The sequence below is a fragment of the Xiphophorus couchianus genome, chromosome 12, assembly GCF_001444195.1.
Source record: "Xiphophorus couchianus chromosome 12, X_couchianus-1.0, whole genome shotgun sequence".
NCBI classification, from domain to species: domain Eukaryota; kingdom Metazoa; phylum Chordata; class Actinopteri; order Cyprinodontiformes; family Poeciliidae; genus Xiphophorus; species Xiphophorus couchianus.
In genome coordinates, this window is record NC_040239.1 from 26,236,917 (window position 1) to 26,259,706 (window position 22,790).

Here is a 22,790-nt window from a genome sequence, read left to right on the forward strand (position 1 = left end):
GGAGGCCGTCTTTGTGTGTATATCCTAGAGAATATCTCTGATTTCCAAGTTCAAAAGGACGTAGCAGAAGAATTTTGCTGCGATGCATTCAGCCTTCCTGTTACCTGATTTGTCTTGATTTCTCTCACCCTGAAGAAACCACAAACATGTTATAAGATAGTATTTTCTTTTCCTTCTTTCCATTTTCATTTCCTTTTTCTCTTTCCCTTTTTCCGTTTGGACCTTTTTCCCTTTTTTTAAAGCCAACTTTTAGCTGTAGCTATTTTTTCTTTAAGTTATTTCGAACTCTTCTTCACTTGGTCAACAGCATCCACACTGAAGAGTGTTGTTGTTTGCAGGACATGATGATCTCTTACATATGGTGTGTTCACTGATAAGGGAAAAAACGTTTTAGTTAGATTTTTTAGTTTCTTGCTCGCCGATCCCCTGATACGACTGATCCAGTTGGAAATCAACTAGTTCTGGTCACCAGTTAATTTGTTAGCGCCTCTTTAATATGAGATGATGTGACAGAAAAAATCTCCTTGTCTTGTATTTTTAGGTGTTTCTAAAAATTTAGTTTAAATTTAAAATTTTCAAGCAACCCCTGTTCGTTCTTTATAAGTGAAGTTCACGGGTTAACGATTAAACCATTCAACTTTTTTTTAAAAATATATATTAAAAAAGAACAAGTGAAACACAAAATAGGAAATATTTGTATTATTTTGACTTTATATTTATTGGTAGTGTTTTGCTTCACAGTTGTGACAATAAAAAAAGCCAGCGAAAAATCTGGTTATAAAAGCAGCTATTGGAGCTGTTAGTTTATGTTTTTGTAAACTGAGAACCATCGCAGGTCTCTTTCTTGAAGCAAAGCACTTCAGAGAAATCTGATTTCCCGTAGAGGGCATATGTCGAGCTTTTAGAAGCCCTGCTGCTCCCGTTTGTTCAGAGGTTAACTCTGTTAGGTGGACTCGCCCTCTCTGGTTTTATGCACCGCAGCAGCCAGCTGCTCATTGGCAGATGCTCCTTGTTGGATGTTTGCATGAGTTTTGACTCCGACTCGCGAGTTAAACAAACATTACTTGCCCTTGGCAATCTTGCCTTTTGTCTGTGTTGTGCTGTCAAACTGGTTGAGCAAAAAGACAAAGAAAAAAATAATCAAATCTCCTTTTCATTCTTCACTTTTCAATCTCTTGACTTCATTCTTCATATTTTCTTTTAGTGATCAGGTTTTACCGCCATTCCTTTTATTAAATGTACTTTTTCCTCTGCTTTCGAATGTTGCTATAATGAAGTCACATGTAGATCATTATCTGTTTCGTCCTATGTCTGGCTGTTTCCCTTCATTTGACTTCTGCTGAACCCAAGTGGAGTGGCTGAGCACCGCAGAACATATATCACCTCCTCCTCCCCCTCCTGCTCTGAATCAAGGACCTCCCATTCTCTCCCTCTCTTGCTCTCTCTGAATCCGATCCACACTCCCTCTCTCCACCCAGTTTCTCCTTGACAGTGAGTCCTGCAACAATCGGCACAGTGAGCAGGAAACATTGATGTGTTTTTCCTCTTACCTGCCTGTACCTGCCTGCAGAGTAAGTCAAGAGGGGAGCTAAAAGAAAAAGCCGTTCTTTTTTTTTTCGATCGGACTTCAACTCCGTTTGCACTCTTTCCTGCTTTACCCGCAGTGGATGCCCTCTGGTTTTCTCCCTGTGGAATACGAATGACTACAGCAGCTTTTCCTTTCGCCACCAGCTGTCTTGCTCAGTTTCTCTATGCAGCTTACATTAGCACTTTGAGGATGTAGCCTTGCCAATTGGACAGATTTTTCAACTTTGACTTTTTGGGGGGGATAAATAGATCAATACAACCTCTGGGCAATCATTCGATCAGTCGAAATTAAGAGCAGTCGCAGCGGCAGGATCATTACGGTTGTTACAGGGAGTTCAGTCAAAAAAAAAGAATCTATCTGACAATGCCTTGGTAGTTTACTTTGCGTATTGAAACCGTGTCTTAGAAACCTGTTGGGGGACATTGAAGCAATTGTTCCAGGGCGATCCCACAGTGCGGTGCCCTTCATAACCACTTCAAAGTTCTGGCCCTGTCTAACCTTTACATGCTCATCTGGGTGCTGTGCCAAGCACATCATACCGAGCATCGAAATAGAGGTTAGAGAACTCTGCAAATTCACTCGGGGCAGACGGCGTGGAGCCTGGACAGCGATGAGTTGAAACTGGAGTCCTGATTGCTCTGGTGGGACTAGACTGTGAAGAGGCCTCGGAGAAGTCAAACAGGGGAGTGTCTCAACCCTGCAACAGTCACAGACCGACTCGCTCTATCTCTGCTGCATCCCCACCCGCCAGACGAGCCCTCTTGTTGTTCCGTCACCTTCCTCGCTGCTGCAGTGTCAACCCTGCAACATGCGTCAGTGAGCGTCGAGGACACCGTCCGTCGGACTGCCGTCTCCTCAGCGCGTCGAGGACTCTGATGACTCACAGCTGCTGCGGCGGCAAGAGGCACGGTTCAGCTCACGGGTTCGGCTCGGAGGCCGCGGGCCGTGATGGAGTATCTCGGGGACAAGCTGTCGGTGGCTCACTCTCAGGTGTCGGGATGGATGGGGAACGTGCGCCGCTCCTTTCACGGAGCGCTCAGCTTCCTCTCCGGCTCGGCGGAGAGGGGAGGCGGAGGTGAGGACTTAGCCGGGGGGTTCAAGAGGACTAACTCCCTGCGCTCCCTGGCCTCGCGTAGCAGAGAGTCCATCCGCAGGTTCTCGCTGCGCAGCCAACAGCGTCTATCCCTGCGCAGACGCACAGCGCCCAACACCCCAATCGCCGTAAGACTCTCACACACACACTCAGTTAAAACACAGAGAAGTTAACTTTTGGTTCCTGGTTACAGTAAACGCCATGGAGGACGTCAATATGACTCAGAGCTATTTAAATTAACGACATTATGTCTATGTGACAGCAGTTGCACCTTCACAAGCTTTTTGATCTTTCGCTGAGCATGCCAAGAACTTTTACATCTGCTGTCATCTGCTCCACCCTTCTGCTTGTCATCACATATTTCCTTTGCGTCTACTGCTTTCACTGCCTCCGGCTCTAACGAAACTTCATCTCTTTCTTACTACTTGGATTGTTGTCATACTTGCAGATAGCAATGGACCGATTGCAGGTTTCCTGTCATTTGACGATCATTGATTTTTAAAAAAACCAACCTGCCGATTCCGATTTTGGCCAATCCCAATGTTTTTGTCCTAAATGTTGCTAAATGTAGCAAGAACGTCACTGAGTTGGCAGCAGTGGTGTGACTGTTGTTAACTGCGAATGTGCAGACATGACCCGGTGGGCCGGTCTATCAATCAAACCTCTCAGCCGATCACCGATCTGTCAAAATTAAGGAAATCAGGGCTGATTTATCTGCTGGCTTATTTATTGGTGCACCTCTACATACAAATGCATCGATCAGAGCTTTGTGGCCGATTTCAGATCTCTGATTTTTGTAAAGGTCTGAACTGCCGATACCAAATGTAGTCAGTGGTGATTTTTGTTTAAAATTAGAACTATAGTCATTCTGCCCGTAGGAGTTAAAGGTTTTAACGCCATCTTTAGCATCTTATGTAAGCATTTAGCATAATTAAGCTACCACTGAGTTTTCTAAAAGACTGCTTTTGCCAGGTTGAAAGCAATTTTGATGATGTTTACACCTTCCTGTTATTTGCAGAAGCGTCGAGTTAATTTGCTCCTTCGTCACTGAAACATCCCAATGGCAGCCACAAATTGATGTCTCCTTTGGCAGAAAACCACTTTTTATAACAAACAAGCTGGTTCCATAACAAGGAATGGACATGAAGTCTAGCTCTCTCGTTTTAAAAAGTCTTTCACAGCTTCTGTGTGTCTTTAGACTTCATTTTTAAGTACTTTGCTGATACATTACATTGAGTCCTCCTTCTTTAGTAACAGTTTCCTCACAGAACAGTGGTAGTGTTTATATATGGGATGTTTATTGATTGATTTTTTTTTTATAGTTTATAACCAAATGGTCACCTGTTAGAGCTGGTCAAGCTAAAATATCATCCAATTTCGTTCACCAGATCATTTCTAGGTGCATTTACCGGCCCTCCAGGTCATTTTATTATTAGAAATTGTCTATTGATAGAAAAAAAAGAATTACTAATGACAGTTTTGCTTTTAAAGTTCCCAGAAATATAAAATTTTGTATTTTGGGCTTTCCTTCCCTGGGTTTCATTTCAACTATTCCCTTTGACAGGTCTATTTGGTGGTATATTTAAGTGAAACTACTGCTCTGTATGAGCTGGCACCTATTTATTCAACTGGTGCGCAAACCCAGTATGACTCACAGTTCCTAAAGATAAATGGTGTTTCCGTGGCTTAGTTGGTTTTAGTCATGAACAGCTGTTATTGTTATCTCTGGCCAAAACAGAGCTCCCCATCAGTAAGTGGATAATTTGACAGGGCCAGAGATTCAAACAAAGAAAAATAATTGCTTACTATTTGGAATGGATCCAATTGTGAGACTTTGAAGTATTTTTCTTGTCCCACTTTCAGAGAAGTGTTTTATCCTGACATTTTGTTTGGTATTAATTCAAAGAAAGGCCCTTTGGGTTGTTGTAGTTACACTAACATACCCCCAGGATTTTGATATATGATTGATGTGACTTCTGTCTTGTTATCACACTATAAATTATCAAGTATTTATGCCAGCCAAACACTTTGACATGAGATAACCAGCTTGGCATGTTGTGCTGTAGGATGCATGTCTGTACAAGTGGTAGCTGGTGGAAAACTCTAATTAAAGTCATGGAGCAGAGGAAATGTAGCTGTAGCTGGGTGTAAAGAGTACAAACAGTGTTTAACCTCAAAGTGCAACTGGAAATTTGCAACAACTAATTATAGTTGGATTTAAAGGCTGTGACTGCATGTAAGGGAATGGTGTACTGTTCAGGCTAATCGTGACTATGTCACTTGTTCAGTTTTGGAGCAGTGTCAGGACTTTCAGGATTGTCTGAAAGTCTAGAAAGTCCTGATCCGCAATCCTTAAAAAGTCTTAAATTCATGCATAAAAATTATGGTCTTAAAATGTCTCAATTTCCTTTTTAAAAGTAAATTGGTTTTAACTATATTAATCACAGGACTTAAATTTTGTCTCAGCAGGACTATATAAATACTCTGTTGTTTTTTCTCACAGGGCTTTTCTATCAGGCTAAAGGTTAAGTCACCCTCAGACATCTTAATTGCGTTCTGTAACTTTAACATATGCTAACGTACCTTTGCTAGCGAGACGGCTTTTTTATGTCTTCCTATGTCATTGATAAGTGCAAATTTATTTCCAGTTGGTTGGATGACATTTATACGTTTCTTTGGCGTTATAGGTCTTAAATTTGAGTTGGTGAAATCTGCAGAAACCCTGATGTGATGTATACTAATTAGTAAGGACACATAGATACATTGGCCGCAGTAGCCTTAATTTGGGGAATTTGGTAATCGGTCAATATTTACATGAGAAGCCAATCTAATCGACTGATATTATCGACCTCAATAGTCACTCCACTTTTGCCAACTTTGTGACTATTTAGCAACTTTTAAGACCAAAAAATTGGTATCTGCAGGTCAGGCAATTTGTGCACGCCAACAAACTAAAGTTTATTAGGTACCTCATCTGTTAGCATAGCTATCTCACCATCGGGTCTTGCAGTTGTATTGATATTCCTTGAACTTGCTCACATTTAGTCACATTAACTCACTGACCTTAAAGTAGCACATAATTGAGAAGTGAAAGAAAAATAAAACCTTGTTTTCCAAATATTTCACAGCTAATCTGAAAAGTGTGGCTTCTATTTATATACATCTTCCCTTTACTTTGATACTTTGATCAATAAAACCTAGTGCTTTAAGTATCTCACAGTTAAATGATCTGAGAACAGAAAGAGTTTGGTAAATCTGCAAACCAGCGAAGATATGATTGTCTGTCTAAGCTGACAAGGCGAGCATGTTTTACTTGGAGATATTGTAAAAAAATAAATAAATTAAAGGCCATTTCTTTGTCTTTCACTACACAATCATTCACTACCTCCTGTAGGTCTACCACGTAAAGTCCCAATAAAATATTAAGTTTGGCAATGTGATAAATTTTAAGAAAAAAAAGAAGCAGTTCAAGGGCTACAAGTTCTTCTCGCAGGGCGCTCTGCCTGCGCCTGATCTGTCCTAACATAATCAATAAAATCAGCTGCTGACTTCAGAACCTCCAAGTGACAAATATCTGATCTCAAACAACAGCTTTATTGGCAAAAACATGACGAACAAATCTCAGCCTGAAGCTAATCCTGTAGTTCAGGTCACCAAAAACAAAAAAGCTTAAGCCCAGTCAGGTTCTTACATTCTTGCCTTCTGTTCTTCCTAGATACTTTGCTCAACCCTCAGTCTTTGCCTGCACTCGCCACTTGTGCTGTTCTTTCCTTATATAACGCAGTTCAGTGTCTTAATGTAACCTCTCCCGTCATGCAGCTAGAATGTCCATTTGTTGACGTGAGATTAGCTTTAGAGGGAGCGGTTGCTTAAAAATGTGGATATTGATTACTGCACTGAGCATATTTTCCAGATTTAGAGGAAGAGGGAATGGGGTGGTGGCTCACTACAAATACAGCGATGTGGCTAAACGGCCTTTCACTACCAATAATAGGCTTGCAGTATATGAGGGCCCAATAGTCTATAATCTGGAGAAACTCACTTGATGGCTCATTTAAAGTAGCTTTGGCTGCTTCACGGAAGCGTATAAACATCTTAGCAGATGTTGACAGTTTGCGTTACAAGCTCAGATTAAAAGACAGCACTCTTACCTAAAGCTAACAGCTCTAACAGGTGCACACACATTCCTCGACAGCGTCATAAACTGGGCCAGGCGCTTGTATCGCTGGTGCCGTTTTCGTGTTAACACATGCATCTTCCTGCCGTTCTCCGCTCTCAGATTTAACATCACCGGTCAGGCGCTCGGCGGCAGCGCCCTTCCTTTTTAGATCAGCAGCTGCGTGTTTTCTCACTTTCTCATCGGCTGCCCTTGCAGTTGTTGGATTATCAAACAGAAGTTTCCAAGACCTTGTTCCTGCCCTTTCCTCTGCAGATTGTCAGTCGGACCTTACCCAGTGATCGGCGCTTTCTCTCCTCCATCCTTCCATTCATCCGCTCTTTGTCGAGCCGTTTTCCTTGACACACCCTTCCTGTTCAGGGGAAGCTGAACATTGCTAATGTTATTAAGGAAAAGCCTTCCTACTGATAGCTGTAAGTCATTGCTGCTGGCTACATCAGTTCATTGGCCTCCCAAAGTGTTTGCGGATTGTTTAATGCAATAAAAATCTTGTTTTGGGGGGAGTTTGGCTGAGCTGTGGGCATGTAGATTAACATTGACTGCACAGAAACGGCGTCTAGTTAAAGTTCATCACTAAGGCTATTGTAAGCCCCTTTTGAGAATGACTGACAAAAAGTGAAAGATTACAAATAAGCTGCTATGTAATGGAGCTTCTCTCCAACATGTTCCTGCAGAGGCAGAGCCCCAATGCTAAGCTGAGCAGGTATGGGTGTGCTGGGAGTGTCCAGGTTGAGTAACACAAACACACAGCAGTGGAATTTTTCTATCACTACATTTTTACGAGCTCTCATTTAAAGTTTATTTTCCACCACTGATGACAGAATAAAATCATTGAAAATATGCTCTAAAAACGAGCCAATCACACCCAGAAGCGCAGCTCTGCCGGTTTCAGAGGCGTAAATGTGAAACATCGAGTGCAAAGAAGTATTTCTGGGCTTCGTGGCGTAAAGTGATTTCACTTTGTCAGGTGTGTGTACGCCAGTGTAAATCTGTGAAGAGGAGTTCCTAACACGTTTATTAACACCTCTGGTAAAAAGTGTATAGAAAATTAATAAAAATGTTTTGTTTTATTCTAATTTCATAATGTCTAAACAAAAAATTAGGACATGTTTTCTCAGAGTGGGAGGAGTCGGTTGTTTATTGCCACTCTGTTATGCAGTTTTATCGTTTCCTGCCAGGAAAGGTTTCACTAATTTAATAGCATCCTGCACCGCTGCTCTTTTTCTCACTATCTTTGAGCTGCTCATGCAACCTAAATTAACATTTCTCACAGTTGCACTCTGCCTCAGACATTCCTTCTGCTTTTTACCATCTCCCTCACTCTTGTTTTGCAGTTTTCCTGTGTCTGTTCACACGCTGGCAGAGAAAACAGGGCATGTATTCATGCAGCTCTCAGAAGGAGCTCCCTGATCTGCAATCGGCGGCCATTTGCCCCTCCTGGTCAAGGAGGCCATGTGCGGCTGCAGATCCAGGTGTATCACCTTTCTCTGCCCAACCCTCCGGCTACATCTGAGAGCAGAGGGATTACCCTTTGTTTCTTGCTTTCCTCTGTCTTTACTTGAGCCGGGGTTATCGGTTCAAGTATGGGCGTGTTTTGGGTTTGAGACAGTATGTCCTCTGTACCAGCTTCATTAAAAGAGGCACGGTTCAGTAGGCAGCAAACACTCACCCTCCCATCTGTCTTTTTGTCCCCTCTCTGGCCTGTCTCTATTAACTCGCCCCTCTATCTATCGTTGTCTGCGTTTCCTCCGCAAACTCTGCGTTAGCAACATCAAGTTTACACTGGCCACCTGAAGAGCGCCACCTTTAAACACCCTAACACTTCATTATTCAGAACTTTGTTGCTGCTTCCTTTTTTGATAGACAAACAGGAGTTTGACCTTGGTTTAGCACCAAAAATGTAAAGGCCGCAAAAAAAAGATAGATTATTAACTGTGAAACTGGAATTTGGAGTTGTGTTTCTACAGATGGTAAGTATTGGTTCAGGTTCGTCTCGCGCACCACAGCGTGAAAGATTCTTCATAAGGAGTCAAATAAAAGAACATTTCTAAGCTAAGGTTTTAAAAAGTTAATGTTTCAAAGTCTTGAATATTTTCGTACTGTTCTTATAGTTTCAAGCCGATACCGTGGCTTTGAGTACCGGCAGATACAGACACTGACCCGATGCAATATCAGCAGGAATCATACATACTTTTATTATCTATTTGTATTATGGGATGCTAGAAAAGGCCTGATGAAGTGGTATTACACAAACAGAGAACAATAGTGCTGGATACAAGCACTACTGGATAGAAATGCTGTAGCTGTATTCTTCTGTTGGAGATTTTAGATGTAGGCCGATGCTCATTTTATGGCTCGTATCGAATCCATTTCCAGTATCAACATATGATCGCATATCGGGTAATGCAGTGTTGCACCTCTCCACTTATTATTGCTCATTAGGAACCTAAAAGAAAACGTCTAAGCATCTTATTTGCTTGCAACATAGACAAACTTGGCTAAACATAGGGGGCAGTGTAGCGCAAAGCTGAAACCTGTGTCCTTCAAAACAACCACAACTTCCTGTCAGGAATTAAGCATGGTGCTAGCAGGTTCATTTGTGTGCACAGATACATAGGTTGAACTACATTTAAATAGCATATCATTATATAAAGTAAGACGGTGTCATTTAGAAATGATGTCAAAGTGAGTATGCTGCCATATTGACGCATTACTGTAATGCAGAGACCCCAAATCTCCATCTTCCCAGGCACACATGCAAACACTAACGACTTTTTCTCAGGTCGCCACTTTAGTTGGAGTTTTCACAATAGTTTAGTGTTTAGTTTAGTTTTCATGTTGATGAAAGACCAAAACACATAAAATGTCTTTGTTTTCTCAGATATTCAAGTGTGGACTAGACCTAATGTGACAGCAGTGAGATGACTGAATGTCTTATTGATTTTAAAAGTTTTACTTTTTAAAAATCCTGGTATATTTTTGTACTGATAAGGAGGCTATTCCTTTAAGTAACCAAATAATATCAGTTTGTTGTACTTGTGCTACTCCATAAAAAGCAGAATGGTATGAATGTGTAACAATCTGGAAATAAGCGGCGAAAAACAACTGCTGTATTTAGTTGGTCTGTCAATCTCTATCATGAGACAATAAAACAGAGCTATTTTTAGTCAAGGTAATTGTGTTGTGAGAATCTCAGGCTATGCTTTATGTAGTCCTGCAAATATAACAACCATGTGGCTTAAAAATACTCTAATTGTTTATTAGGAAAGGCTGATGACAGCTACATTAGTCGCTGTTGGGCACATTTAAAGAGACGCAGCAGGAGCTAAAACTGACAGTCACATTTAGTTTCGCCAAGCTGCAATCCAGATCTTTGTCCGCTGTAAGTATAACTTTTTCCCACCCCAGAGCAAAGCTACGTTAGTCAACAACAGCACCCGCGCCACCAGCAGTAACCAAGACAACCAACCCGTTCCGATTATTCTTGGTTCTGTTCCCAAGTCGCAGCGACATGCCTTGATGTGCGTTTCTAGAAGTCCACCGCAGAATCACAGGCAGTGCCTCGGATCAGAACATCCGTCTCTGGCTCTCTTCATCCTCCTATCGTCTCATTCTTCTGTCTCTCGCTCTCGGCTCCAGGTGCAGCAGAAGCAGAGCAGCGAAGCAGACTCAGGAACTCCGGTTCGCGACACAGACAGTCAGTATGGGACCTGGGAAACAGAACTGCGCACTGACGACAGGTAACACACACTGTTTATTTGGATTCAGCAATACAAGTCATGGAGTAATTACTAAGCCTGTCACCATAAGCAATTAATCAATTAATCACATGAGAAATGAAAATTAGCTCTATTATTTCCATTCTGATGATTTAATATTTTTTTGAAGGATTTTTTTTTAACAGAGAGTTCTTAATCCATTTTATTTATGTTTTTGTTGTAAGTAGTTTTTATTCTGTTTTGTTGTTGTGTTTTATTTTGGCTATTTAAAATATCTTCCTGTTCCAGTGTTTCAGGATTCTTTGCAAAATTAAAAGTGTATTGGTCTTTCAGAGGGCAAACTGGAATTATTATGACATGATCAATATATTACTTGAAAATGGTCTCAAAACAAAAAATATTGTTTATTGCAATAACTTCTGGGACAATTTATTATCAAACTGTTATCCTGAGAGGAGTAGCAATTACTTTTAAACCCTTTAAGGACAGAAGTAGAACAGCAGTGAAAGATCGGAGGATAAAGGGGTTTTGTTAATATTTTTAAGCAAAGATAAAATTATTATGGACTGTTATGTTATTATGTGACATTTTCAAATCCAGCATGTTCCATGATAGACAGAGAAAGTATTACTCAAAGTAGTAATACTTTGAGTAATACTTTCAAGTTAAAGTATTACTACTTTGAGTTGAAAGCTCAAAGTAGTAATAAAATGTTATACCTATTTTATACTTTTGCAGACTAACTGAACCACAAAAATGTCTCAATATGTTGTAGAAAATATTGTTATGGTTGCCCTTTGTAGATTTTGAAGCATCATCAGGTACCTAAAATATATCAGATTTTGACTAGTTTGGGATGTAAATTCAGGCTCCTCCTTTTATACTCAATACTGACACCCTTGTTTGTTTTAATGAATAAAATGGTTTATTTAGGAGTACTTGTATGGTGGGTTTTGTTTGGCTTGTATAATTTTCCCTGTTCTTCTTTGTTGAAGCACTTTATTTTAGATAGATAGGACCGAAACACATCTATATTTCTTTATATTTCCTACTTAATGTAATGAAACGCCTCCAATAAATCCTGTTGTTCTGTCCAACTTTAGAAAACTTCCAGGCGTTTCTGTGAATGATGTTCGTACTGTACTGCATAATTTAGAGCAGCCTAATTATGCCATTAAACTGAAAACTGAAACTTGCACACAGAATGTTAAGTTGTAACAAAAAGCCCAAAACCTCAGTTCAGACAAAATGATTGAAGTGATGCGATACAGAAAACATAAAAATCTGCTGCATGTTTTTTTTTCAGCCCATTTCTGTTGCAAAACCAGAACCCAAGTTCTCTTTAGACCTTTTACCTTTTAATCTGTTTGCATGCTTATTAGCGCGCTTGTAATTATTTTCTGTGTCATGACAACAGAAAGGATAACAGTTTAAGATGATAGTTTTCACCTGTTTAACTATTTACCCTCAGTGAAAATGTGTCTGCAGTGTGTTTGAATGCATAGCTGTTCAGGAGAAGGATGAGAAATATTAACAGTTTCTGTTGGTAAACATCAGGATAATTAGTAAGTGCCTTATGTGTTGCAGAAGCCTGCCACCATGTGGATCAGTGTTGTCATGTTCAGGGGAACAATTTATGTCAGTTTATACATTTCAATGACAGAAAATAAAACTTTACTTTAATTAACTATCACATTCAACAATAGCAGTGTTATATTTTTATGATAAATCTCTGACCTCGTCAGAACCCAGCAGAGTTACTTGATCAGCTCTTCTGAAACAGAACCGTCATTCACATTTGACAAATGAACACAAACCTAATGAATTATTAATACCCACTGAAGGTTTACACATTTTACACATTGCAACCATAAACTTTGATGTATTTTGTTGTGATTTATTTAATTTTTTGTGGTCAAAATCTTTAGGAATAAAAACCTGAAAAGTTTGGCGAACATTTTTATCCAGTCCTCCTGACACAATGCTGGGTAGAATCAAACCCATGGAAAATTTTCCTAACATGGGTTTGAACATCTAGAGAATGACGGTCAGATTGGCTCAATCGTCAATTCTGGACTTTGGCTGAGACATTCTAACACATGGACATGCTTTCGTCTCATTTTATTGTAGCTCTGGCTGTATCTTGATGAAATGGGAACCTTTGTAATCTCTAAGGGTGCATTCACACTACGCCTGCACAATATTACTGCAATGGCAAAATCAGGAGCCTAATATTCCTCTTTTCTAGGGTTGCACCAATAAATCGATTTCCTTAATTTTTGGAGATCGGCCAATACTTGGCAACTTTGTTGCTATGTTTGGTAACTTTTCAGACAAAAACAAAATTGGTATTGGCCAAAATCTGATCAGGCAGTTTAAAGTTCGGTGATTGGCCAGAAAACTGCGATCGGTGCAACCCCGACTATTTTCTGCTTTTCTGTCTTTCTCACCTCTTCATATACTCTGCCCACAAATTCATTTTTGCTCGATTCAAGCATCTGCTGCTGTGAAATACTACATTAGCATATAAAATTACTTTTTACATGCTAAAATGTATTTTTTTTATCACGTAGTTGCAGCTTGAAACGGTGTCTATTGTCATAGGAACATGCTGTCAAGCAGAGTTTCAATCTTAGCCTCTAAAGGTTCCATCTCTCCTATCCTGTGAAATTCTTTTTGCAGTAAATTGAAAAACACAGCTATTTCCAGTAGTTTTTATAACCCAAAGCTTTTTTTTCCTTCTGTGGTAGCCTCACACCTGCCACTCCAAGTTCAGAAAGCAATCTCAGCCCCTCACCGAGGAAGCCCACTCCTCTGCCCTCAACAGGCGGTCAGACCTCGCAGTCAGAGACCAGCACGACGGACGGCCCGTCTCCCTCCTCCTCTGAAAGCCAGCCACTTGATTTCCCCAATGTGAGTGTGAACGATCGTTTCATAGCAAGATTCGCGTCACAGCTGTCTGATGTTTTTCATGACTGCAAAAGCACATTTATTCTCAACTCTTTTTTTTTTCATCCTCTTCTTACGACCCTGATAATCAGGCTCCAACAACGCTGCTGGATAACAGCGCTCTGCGCTCTCGAGTCCAGCTGGGGAAGAAACGAGCCCAGCGCGTTCGGCCGTCCAAGGCGGCCCGGCCGAGCGCGGCGTCGGCTCAAGGAGACGGTGGAGACGCAGACAGCTGGCTTTACAGAGACTCAACAGGTTAGAAAATAAATAAAAGCAAATGATGCTGCGTGTTTGTTGTTTGTTTTCTCAACTGTGGGGGGAAAAACTACGTCCTCCGTAGTGGGATTTTCCACTGGGAAGATTAATACAATATTATTTCAAGAAACATGTAAAAAATAAAGATTTTTTATATAGAAGTTACATATTACAGCTTTTAAGATCAGTGATCAGTCAGGAAACTGCAGTCAGGGCTCACAGCTTTCACTAGTTTATTGCTACCAATATTATTTATTTTATTTGTTGTAAAACTAACATAAAAATGACATGCGTTGCAAAATTTACTTGGAAAAAAAAAGACAAACAAAGTTTGCAACCACAGTAATAAAAATACATATTGGAGAATACACAGTTAGCACACCAACAATGGGGCAACGCAGGTTCTGATTTAGTGGGGAGGGATCTTTTTTTTTTTTTGGCCCGTTCCAGCGGCCGAGCCTTTTTAGTGGATGACCATCTGCTGATTGGTGCTTTGGTTCTGACAGAGGCGAAGGCGGAGAGTAAAAACGACGACTCCGAGCCCGAGGAGCCGGCCAAGCGAGCTGAGGCGGGGCCCGCCGGTCCCCCTCAGCCACAGAGGGTCGCTCTGTTCCCAGGAGTCGACCCTTCTGCTTTAAAGGTGAGCCAGCAGATCAGTGCACTTTGTGACGCATCTATCATGCGTGGATCTATACTGCCTCACTGTTCTTGGGTCTGTAAAAAGTATTCAAACCACATGCTCTCTTTCATATGTTGTCATGTCACATCTACAAACACCAGTTAATGTTTTCAGTGGTAGACAAACACAAAGTTGTCAGAATGAAGAAAGCCTGTGAACGTTTTAAGTTTTAACCAGTAAATATTTTTTTATCTAAACAATCCTTCTCTAACGCTATATTGCAAAAATACACAATCTTACCAAGTATTTTTGGTCTAGTTTCTAGTGCAAATATCTTGGTACACTTGAATCGTTATTTCACTTATTATGAGATATTTTCCCCTTGTTATAAGTGAAATAATCTGCCAGTGGAATTATTACTTTTTCATCAATATTAAGGGTTATTGACTTAAAACAAGGTTCTAAATCTTGCTGAAAAGTTACATTTAAGTTAATTTTGTCTCATTTCAAGTGAATTCATATATTTGCACTAGAAAGCAGACAAAAAATACTTGGTAAGACTTTGTATGTTTGCGATTCTAGTTGCGCTGGAAGGGAAACCTTTGACACGGCGTGGTTAGAGAGTTTTTCCTCCACACAATGTTTCGCATGCAGGCCAAAAAGTAAAATGTTGCTCTCATCTTTTCCATAGCAGCTACTTCTTGATGTGCGATCTGTCCGCTGTGTGGCTTGTGACAAAGTGCAAACAGGACTTTTCAATGGCTTTCTTCTTTTGAGATGTTGAAATTAAACGGGGGTTTAATGCAAATACATGTCACACTTTATCTTTATTTTTAAATATTGTAAAAAGTCTGTGTCTTTTTCCTTCCTCCTCACATTTATTCAGTGCATATAATCCCCCATGATATAAATTGAAGATTGCGGTTGTGCATATGGATACTTTTGATGTGGCGTCACGTTTTTTTCTCTCTTTTTGCCATTACGTCTGAATATTTTCCCCCTGTCTTCAGGCCCAGCTTAAGAAGAGGGCCGACTCTGACAATCAAACCGACGGTCCGCTTCCCTCTCCCTCCCAGCAGTCTCGCTCACCCAAGTCTCCATTCCTCCCCCGCGCGGCGCGTGTGCTGCCCCCACCTGGTGGGAAAGAAAACGGGTAAGAAACGCCAGCTGTACCTCTCTCTCTGTTGCCGTCTCTTGTTCCCCTCCACGGCTTTGCTCTCCTGATTGTTTATGGTGATTTATTGTTGTGCCTCCTGCAGCCAGGAGGACTCCCCGCGGTGGCTGAAGGAGCTCAAATCCAAGAAGCGCTTGAGTCACTATGAAAATGAAAGCTAAGTAAACAAAGAGGTAAATCGTTTGTTGATTGTTTTCTATTATTTTGAGTTCGTATGAAATATTGGTGTATTTTTTTAATCTGTATTTTCTTATTCTTTGTGAAAAGTTGCCTTAACAGATGAATCTGTAAGAAAAAAAAGCCTTAACATTGGATCCAGAGAGGAGAAGTGGATCTACAGCTGCTGATATACATTTTTTTTTTTTTCACGAATTACTTATTTTTCTCCCTTCCTGGGTTGCTAAATGTGCATGGTGCCTTTTTTCTTTTTTCTTTTTTAATTGCAAATCTATTACGGTAAAAAGGAAAACAAGCAAGGACGACTTCACACTCGAACCCATGGAGGTCCTGCTGACGAACTCTCTCCTCGGGAGAAACGAGGACGACGGAGAATAAAAGACGCCGCATTTCACTGAAACTCGAGGGACCGCGATGCGGCGCCATCGCCCGCGAGAGCGTTCACGACGGTCACACAATCATTGCCATAAGAAAACATTTCAGACAACTAATGAGGTTTTGAACATGGAGAACAAATCGTCGCCGGCTGACTCGACAGCGGGAACGTGTCAATAGAAGATGTTATATTTGTATCCGAGAGCTAGTTTTTGGGGAACGTAAACGGTAAGATGCGTCACTACATTAGAGGCTCCTCAGATTTTTACTCTGATACACTCCACAGCCTCAAGAGTCGCTGCATATTGTATATAGTGTTTGTTTTTTTTGTTGTTGTTGTTGTTGATGAGGGATTGGGGGCTTTTGGACAAGCGGCCTTCCGTCTGTCAATCATGCACAAAACAAATCAGCACAAATGCGTTATGAGTCGACCCGTTTCTCCTCCTCTAACGGACTGAAGCGTAACGGCTACAAGCGTCCGATATAAGCCATACCGTCACCTGGTTTCTCTCGCATCAATCATGCGTTTCCAACAGATGTGCAATCGTCCCACTGTTTGGTCCCCATTCGGTTCGCATGCACAATCTTTCCTGTCTCATCAGGGCGTTGGCTCAAACCTCTCGCTACGCTACCTTCTGTGATTTGTTTTTTTCTTCTTTTGCTCCAATCAAATGTGAACATTTTTTTAAGCGGCCTCCCTCTTATTACTCTCCCACAAAGCACTTTTGTCACTTGATGCACTACAGCACTCGACGTCTGCCTACCTGACCCCCTGACCCCTCTTCTCGTCGGCCATGTCCTCTGTTTTCGTTCGGCTCGCTCGTGTAAATGCAAGTGGATATGTCGATGGAGGCTTTCTGAGTGATTGAACCTGGTTTTGGATATATGTAAAATTATTTTGTTATGGATTTTGAGGGGTTTATTTTTTACGCTTTTCCTTTCTTTTTTTTCTTCTTTTTTTTATTTGAAAGTATGTTTATTACACTCTGAGTTGTACTGGCCAGTGTCCTAAAGCAAATAAATTCTTAATAAAACATTTACTTGACTTGATTTAGAGCCCCAGCACGACTTTATTATGTCTGTGGATGTTTGTTTTCCCAAGATCTCCAACAGATTTTGTTTTTACCCCCAGAAAAGTGCGGAAATACTTTTGACAAGTGAAAGTATGTTGATTATATATAAAAAGTAGGGATGTACTGGAAATTTTGGCAGGTACAGATAACCGATATTATTTCTATTATGGCCGATAACCGATATTCACCAGTATTATACAAACATTAAAATTGGGCCAGTTTCACTTATCAGACTTATACGATATGTTAAATAGCTAACATTGGCCGATACCGATGTTGGTGCCGATATATCGTGCATCCCTAATAAAAACCGATAAATGCATTACGCAATGCGAATGCATTGTGTTTTGTTTTGCATAGTTTGAGTAACTTCACTGTCAATGTATGAAGGCATTGACACTCTTCTAATATCTTCACATTACAATTGTGCCAGAACACACACTCAAAGATCAATAAACTTTAAATTCTAATGAACATTTAACATTTGAACGGGAAGACGTTTTAAACAGCCAAAATAAATAAACAAATAAAATGAATTATGACGTCACCATAAACAAACAGGGCTAGTTGAGACTAAAGAACCCATTGCAGAAAGAGAAAAGAGAAAAACAAAAAATCATGCGATGCACCAATTTGTCTATTGAGTCATGCCGACATGCAACTCCTCCTCCTAAAGGCCAGATTAGTTTGACAAATCAGTCGACCTTTCAAAGAGAGAATTACACAAGGATTGGCTTTCTTACTACGTAGTTGACTTCTAAAGGAAAGCAGTTGCTGGATTTTATTTAGGGGCATCGAAACTGGTATTTAATTAAGATTCTTATTTGTAAAAAAAAGAAAAGTGAAATCTATGTATTTCCTTTTTTTTTGCAGCTATTAACTCCTTTGTTTTGGTCGAGCTTAATGAAATATGCTGAAATGTCTGTTTGTAACGTGGTAAAATATGAAAAGTGGGGTTGATAAAATTGGGGTGCGGGAAAGCCTGCGTGTGTGTTTGTGCTGAGCAGGCCTGTTTGCTGAATCCTCTTGGCTCTCTCCGTGTGTGCCCACACACAGAGCTCGCTGGCAGCCCGGGCGGCCGGCTGGCAGGGCGGGCGGACGGGCAGGGCAGCCCGTGCCAACACAGCTGCCTATTGAGAGGCAGCGTTACGGACACAATGTGAGCGACAGACTTGCTGTATCAACAGCTCCCCCTTTTCTGCTGTTGTGGCCAGAAATAAGCCATAAATACCCCCCCTCTTCGTCTCTGGCCTCTAATGGCTCGACCCCTCCAAACACCGAGTGGCACAAAAGCAGAGGGACGCTACCACTTCCTTTCAGGCATACCAAGGTAACAAAATTAATAAATAAATAAAAATCGTTCTTCTGGACGACGGGGATCAATAATATTGGCTTATTATCTGCTGGGCATTGGAATTAGACGGTGTTACAACAACAACAATCCAGCTTTGGATTTATTTATGGATAGTGACTATCCATGGTGTCTAGTTACATTTACTCAAGTCACTTTTTGGAAAAAAAATATACCTTTTACTACGCTGTGCTTTTTTACTTTTACTTGAGGATTTTTATTATGAAGCATCGCTACTCTTGAGTAAAATTTCTGGATTCTCTGCCCAGTGTGAGTAACTTCACTGAATGGAGAACAAGCCGGTTTTAACCAAGTTTAATTCACCAGACGCACACACCTGCAGTTTCTGTTAAAAACTTTTTACCCTTAATGAAACTGATTTGGAAAATGTATCGTTTGCCTGATTTTGTTGTTTTGTAATTATGTCATTTATATGGACTATTTTCTTCTTTACATGTAAGATACCAACATTTCCAAACAAATGCACATTTTCCGGCTGCCTGGTTATGTAATTTCAGTACTTGAGTACCAAATACTTTTTTACTCTTCAGTAATTTCTTGGATGGCTACATTTTACTTTTATTTGAGTAAAAAATGTGTTGAAGTCGGGCTACTCTTACCTGAGAACAATTTTTGAGTACTCTACCCACCTCTGCTCATAAAGGACAACCAGCTAGAGGAGAAAAACAGTTCCTGACAAAAAAACTTCTCTCCTGATGCGTCCATATCTGTTGCTGTGTGACTGCTTTATGGGTGTTGCTCTGTCCGTGTGTGCGGCTCCCAAACAGTGGAGGAGCTGTGGATCAGGAGGATGTCGGAGCACCAGAGCGCCCCGGAGCAGCTTGCTGCTGGGAAGAGCCAGGGTGGAGCTGGAGCCGCGTATAAGGTACCGCAGCAGCTTTCTGCACACAGATTAATCCTTGTTTGTCCAAAATATAACTACTGTTATCTCCAGTTGTGTTTTGACATCTATGAATGAAAATAAAGCACTCTGCAATAACACAAAGCTCTTACCAAATATTTTTTGGTCTAGTTTCTAGTACAAATATCTTGGTACACTTGAAATGAGGCAAAACTAACTTAGTAGTAACTTTTTAGCCAGATATCAGAGCTTGTTTTAAGTCAATAATACCTTAATATTGATGAAAAAGTTCTTGTTCCATTGGCAGATTATTTCTTGTTAAAAGTGAAATAATTTGCCAGTGGAACTAGTAGTTCTTTTTAATCAATATTAAGAAATTATTGACTTAAAACAAGTTGTACATCGCTGAAAAGTTACTCGCAGGTTATGTTTGTCTAACTTCAAGTGTGCTACAATATTTATACTAGAAACTGGACCAAAAATATTTGGTAATAACTTTGTGTTTGTTCAGTGTAGCTTTAAAAAAAAAAAAAAGTCACAGAGATGGAGAGAACGCAGTGGATTTGACACAATGAGAAAGACCTCATTTCTGTCCAGGTGGTGGTGTTTGAGTTTGAAAATTTCCAGGGCTGTAAGGCGGAGTTTTCCTCAGAGTGCAAAGATGTGACGGAGAAGGGACTGGAGAAGGTCGGCTCTTTGATCGTGGACTCTGGGCCGTGAGTAATGCTCCATCCAGTCCCCTTGAAAAACCTCTGCTGTATTACGCGGTCCAGCTTAAGAAGTTAAACCCCACCTTCCCACCCTCCACCCGTTTCTGTTGCTCAGCTGGGTGGGGTATGACCGACATGGGTTCACAGGAGAGCAGTTTGTTCTGGAAAAAGGCGAGTATCCACGCTGGGACACCTGGACCAACAGTCAGCGCAGCTTCTCCCTCCTGTCGCTAAGGCCGCTTAAAGTGGTGAGTGACGCATTTCAGGTTTGTTGCGTAATTCTTCCTACCATAGCCGTGCTGCTTTGTTGTTGTTTTGATTAGGTAACAATGACTGCAGACATTTGTTTCTGCTGTTTAGGATAGCGCTGAACACAAGCTCCACCTCTACGAAAGCCCTGGCTTCACCGGCAGGAAGATGGAGATTGTTGATGATGATGTGCCCAGCTTGTGGGGCCACGGTTTTCAAGATCGGGTAGCGAGTGTCAAGGCTCTCAAAGGAACGTGAGTTCTTTCAGAATGTCTTATAATAATAGCTTTATTTTTGTTAGTTTTTTTTTCTTTCTCACTGATTTTAACTATTTTGTTGCTATACTTTGTAACTTAGTGCCTCATCGGAGGGTGAGGATGTTTTTATTCTCAGTATTTCTTGTTAAAAATGTTACAGTCTCAGAAGCAGCCTTACTGTTTTTCACTCCACCATTTAAAACAGGGGTGCCACATGGACCAAAATCGTCAGTTCAAGTCTTTATATATATATGTATATTTAAAAAGTGTTCAAATAATTTTTCCTCCAGTTTGCTTCTTATTCTGGGTTTGATTGAGAAAAAATGAACAAATATTTAGTTTGTTTTCTGCTAAAATAAAAAAACACTTGCTGTATTTAGCATTTGTTTTAATAAAACAGATTTGAGTCCACCAAGGTGTACTTTAGAGTATAGGTCAATGAGTAAATGAGGCATATGTTAACTGCTAATGAGCCATATGCTAGCTGCTTATGAGCCATTTGCTAGCTGCTAATGAGCCATATGCTAGCTGCCATTGGCTTATTTGCTTATTATGTTGCTAGCAAGCTAATTAGCTAGCAAGTATTAGCAGCTTGTTACCAATAGCTTTAATAGCTTGAGTTGTAGAGCGCAGTGAATGAAGATGTTTGCGCCCTATCAGGTCAACTTTTGCCTGATAGAAAGTAGAATATATGAGATTATATAGTCCTGCCATTACCAAATTTATGACCTATGATTGACGTATTTGAGGCCAACTTACACCATCTTTAAAGAATTTAAGACATGTTAAATCCCTGGTTTTAGATAAATAAATTTACAAGTGTTTAAGAATTTTAAGGATGCCTCCCTGCCAAAGAGCCCAAGGAGCAGCTCCTGTCTGAGGTGTTTCCAGGAACGAACCCCTGCTTGACTCCTTCTGTGTTTGTCCAGGTGGGTGGGCTACATGTACCCAGGCTACAGGGGCCGCCAATACATCTTCGAACGAGGAGACTTCAAGCACTGGAACAACTGGGAGGCCCCCTCTCCCCTGATCCAATCTGTCCGACGTGTGCGGGACATGCAGTGGCACAAGAGAGGATGTTTCATCATTCCTGACCCCGACCCCGCTCCCGCCCCTGCTCCCGGCCCAGACCCTGATCCGGCTCCTGCTCCGTCTCCGGCTCCTCCTGCCCCTCCCGCGACAGCCGGGGCCAGCTGAGCGGGATCCTCACCTGCCCTCTCAAACTCCAGCTCTGCCCCAACGTGCCGGCCCTCTGCCCTCACCTAACCATGGCAAACTCTACTTGTACCCAGTCACGAGTGCCATGTGTGTTTCAGTGGCAAATAAAGGTTGTTTGACCTGAAATCTGTTGGTGATGTTATAATTGTGTTGCAAGTTGGACATTTTCTTACCTAAGATCTGCAAAAAAAAAAAGAATCCAGAACATAAATGTAAAATTGGCCTCTATTTAAAAGTAATTTATACTGTAAATTTTGAGATTTTCTTTGTTTTTCCATGAAATAAACCACAGTTATGTTTCAACTATATTTGCTTTTTAGCCCCACGTGCTACTTTTGGTGACTGTTTTCCTATTTTAGTCTGCTGCATCAGATCTCATCCAGTCTTAGAAGCACATGACTGATTCAGTGAATATGCGGATATGCAGCAACGGAAATGATTTCTCGCTGTATGTATGCTTGCTATTAAAATAGAGTGCACCAATTTCCCTGCCGTAGGCATCATTGTTCATTTTAAAGTAAATGACTCTCAGCAGAAACTAGATATTTACATAAAAAACATGTGACAATGTGAAAGGACACGACCGTTTTATTCCTCACTGTCGACAATTAATCGGACTAACCCTGTCTTGTTTTAAGCTAGGATTACAAAACTTACTTATATTTGATAAAAGCCAGAATGATTAGCATTTCTAATATATTTATTCTTAAATTTATATAAACTAAAATTACTACACCTTTTGGGAAAACCCAAATCTTGATGTCAATATTTTGTAAGTGTCTGATTAATTAGAGATTCATAAAAAAAGAAGGCTTGCATGCACAAGTTTGGATTTCTTGTGGTGTTTGTATAATATGCATATGGGTCATAATTATACATATAGGCACAAATATAAACATCCACCTCCATCTCTATACAGCATTTTTCAGCTTTTGCTTTATTGT

At 40.7% G+C, this 22,790-nt stretch overlaps 2 protein-coding genes across 2 annotated transcripts in view; both read left to right on the forward strand.

Annotated features, from left to right (window-relative positions):
* LOC114154342 (zinc finger CCCH domain-containing protein 13) overlaps positions 1-17,176 on the forward strand; it is a 33,755-nt gene extending 16,579 nt beyond the window's left edge. The window contains exons 7-13 of the mRNA XM_028033362.1: positions 10,498-10,598; positions 13,328-13,490; positions 13,619-13,781; positions 14,288-14,421; positions 15,411-15,553; positions 15,660-15,747; positions 15,841-17,176. Coding sequence (XP_027889163.1) covers positions 10,498-10,598; positions 13,328-13,490; positions 13,619-13,781; positions 14,288-14,421; positions 15,411-15,553; positions 15,660-15,735 — 780 coding nt within the window. The 3' untranslated portion in view covers positions 15,736-15,747; positions 15,841-17,176. The remainder of the gene's footprint in view (positions 1-10,497; positions 10,599-13,327; positions 13,491-13,618; positions 13,782-14,287; positions 14,422-15,410; positions 15,554-15,659; positions 15,748-15,840) is intronic.
* Positions 17,177-18,212: 1,036 nt separating this feature from the next.
* On the forward strand, positions 18,213-22,152 carry LOC114154349 (beta-crystallin B3-like). Its single transcript, XM_028033380.1, has 6 exons — positions 18,213-18,529; positions 19,339-19,436; positions 20,010-20,128; positions 20,238-20,370; positions 20,483-20,625; positions 21,558-22,152. The coding sequence occupies exons 2-6, from the start codon at positions 19,362-19,364 to the stop codon at positions 21,823-21,825; spliced, it is 738 nt and encodes a 245-aa protein (XP_027889181.1). The 5' UTR covers positions 18,213-18,529; positions 19,339-19,361; the 3' UTR covers positions 21,826-22,152.
* The last annotated feature ends 638 nt before the right edge of the window (positions 22,153-22,790 follow it).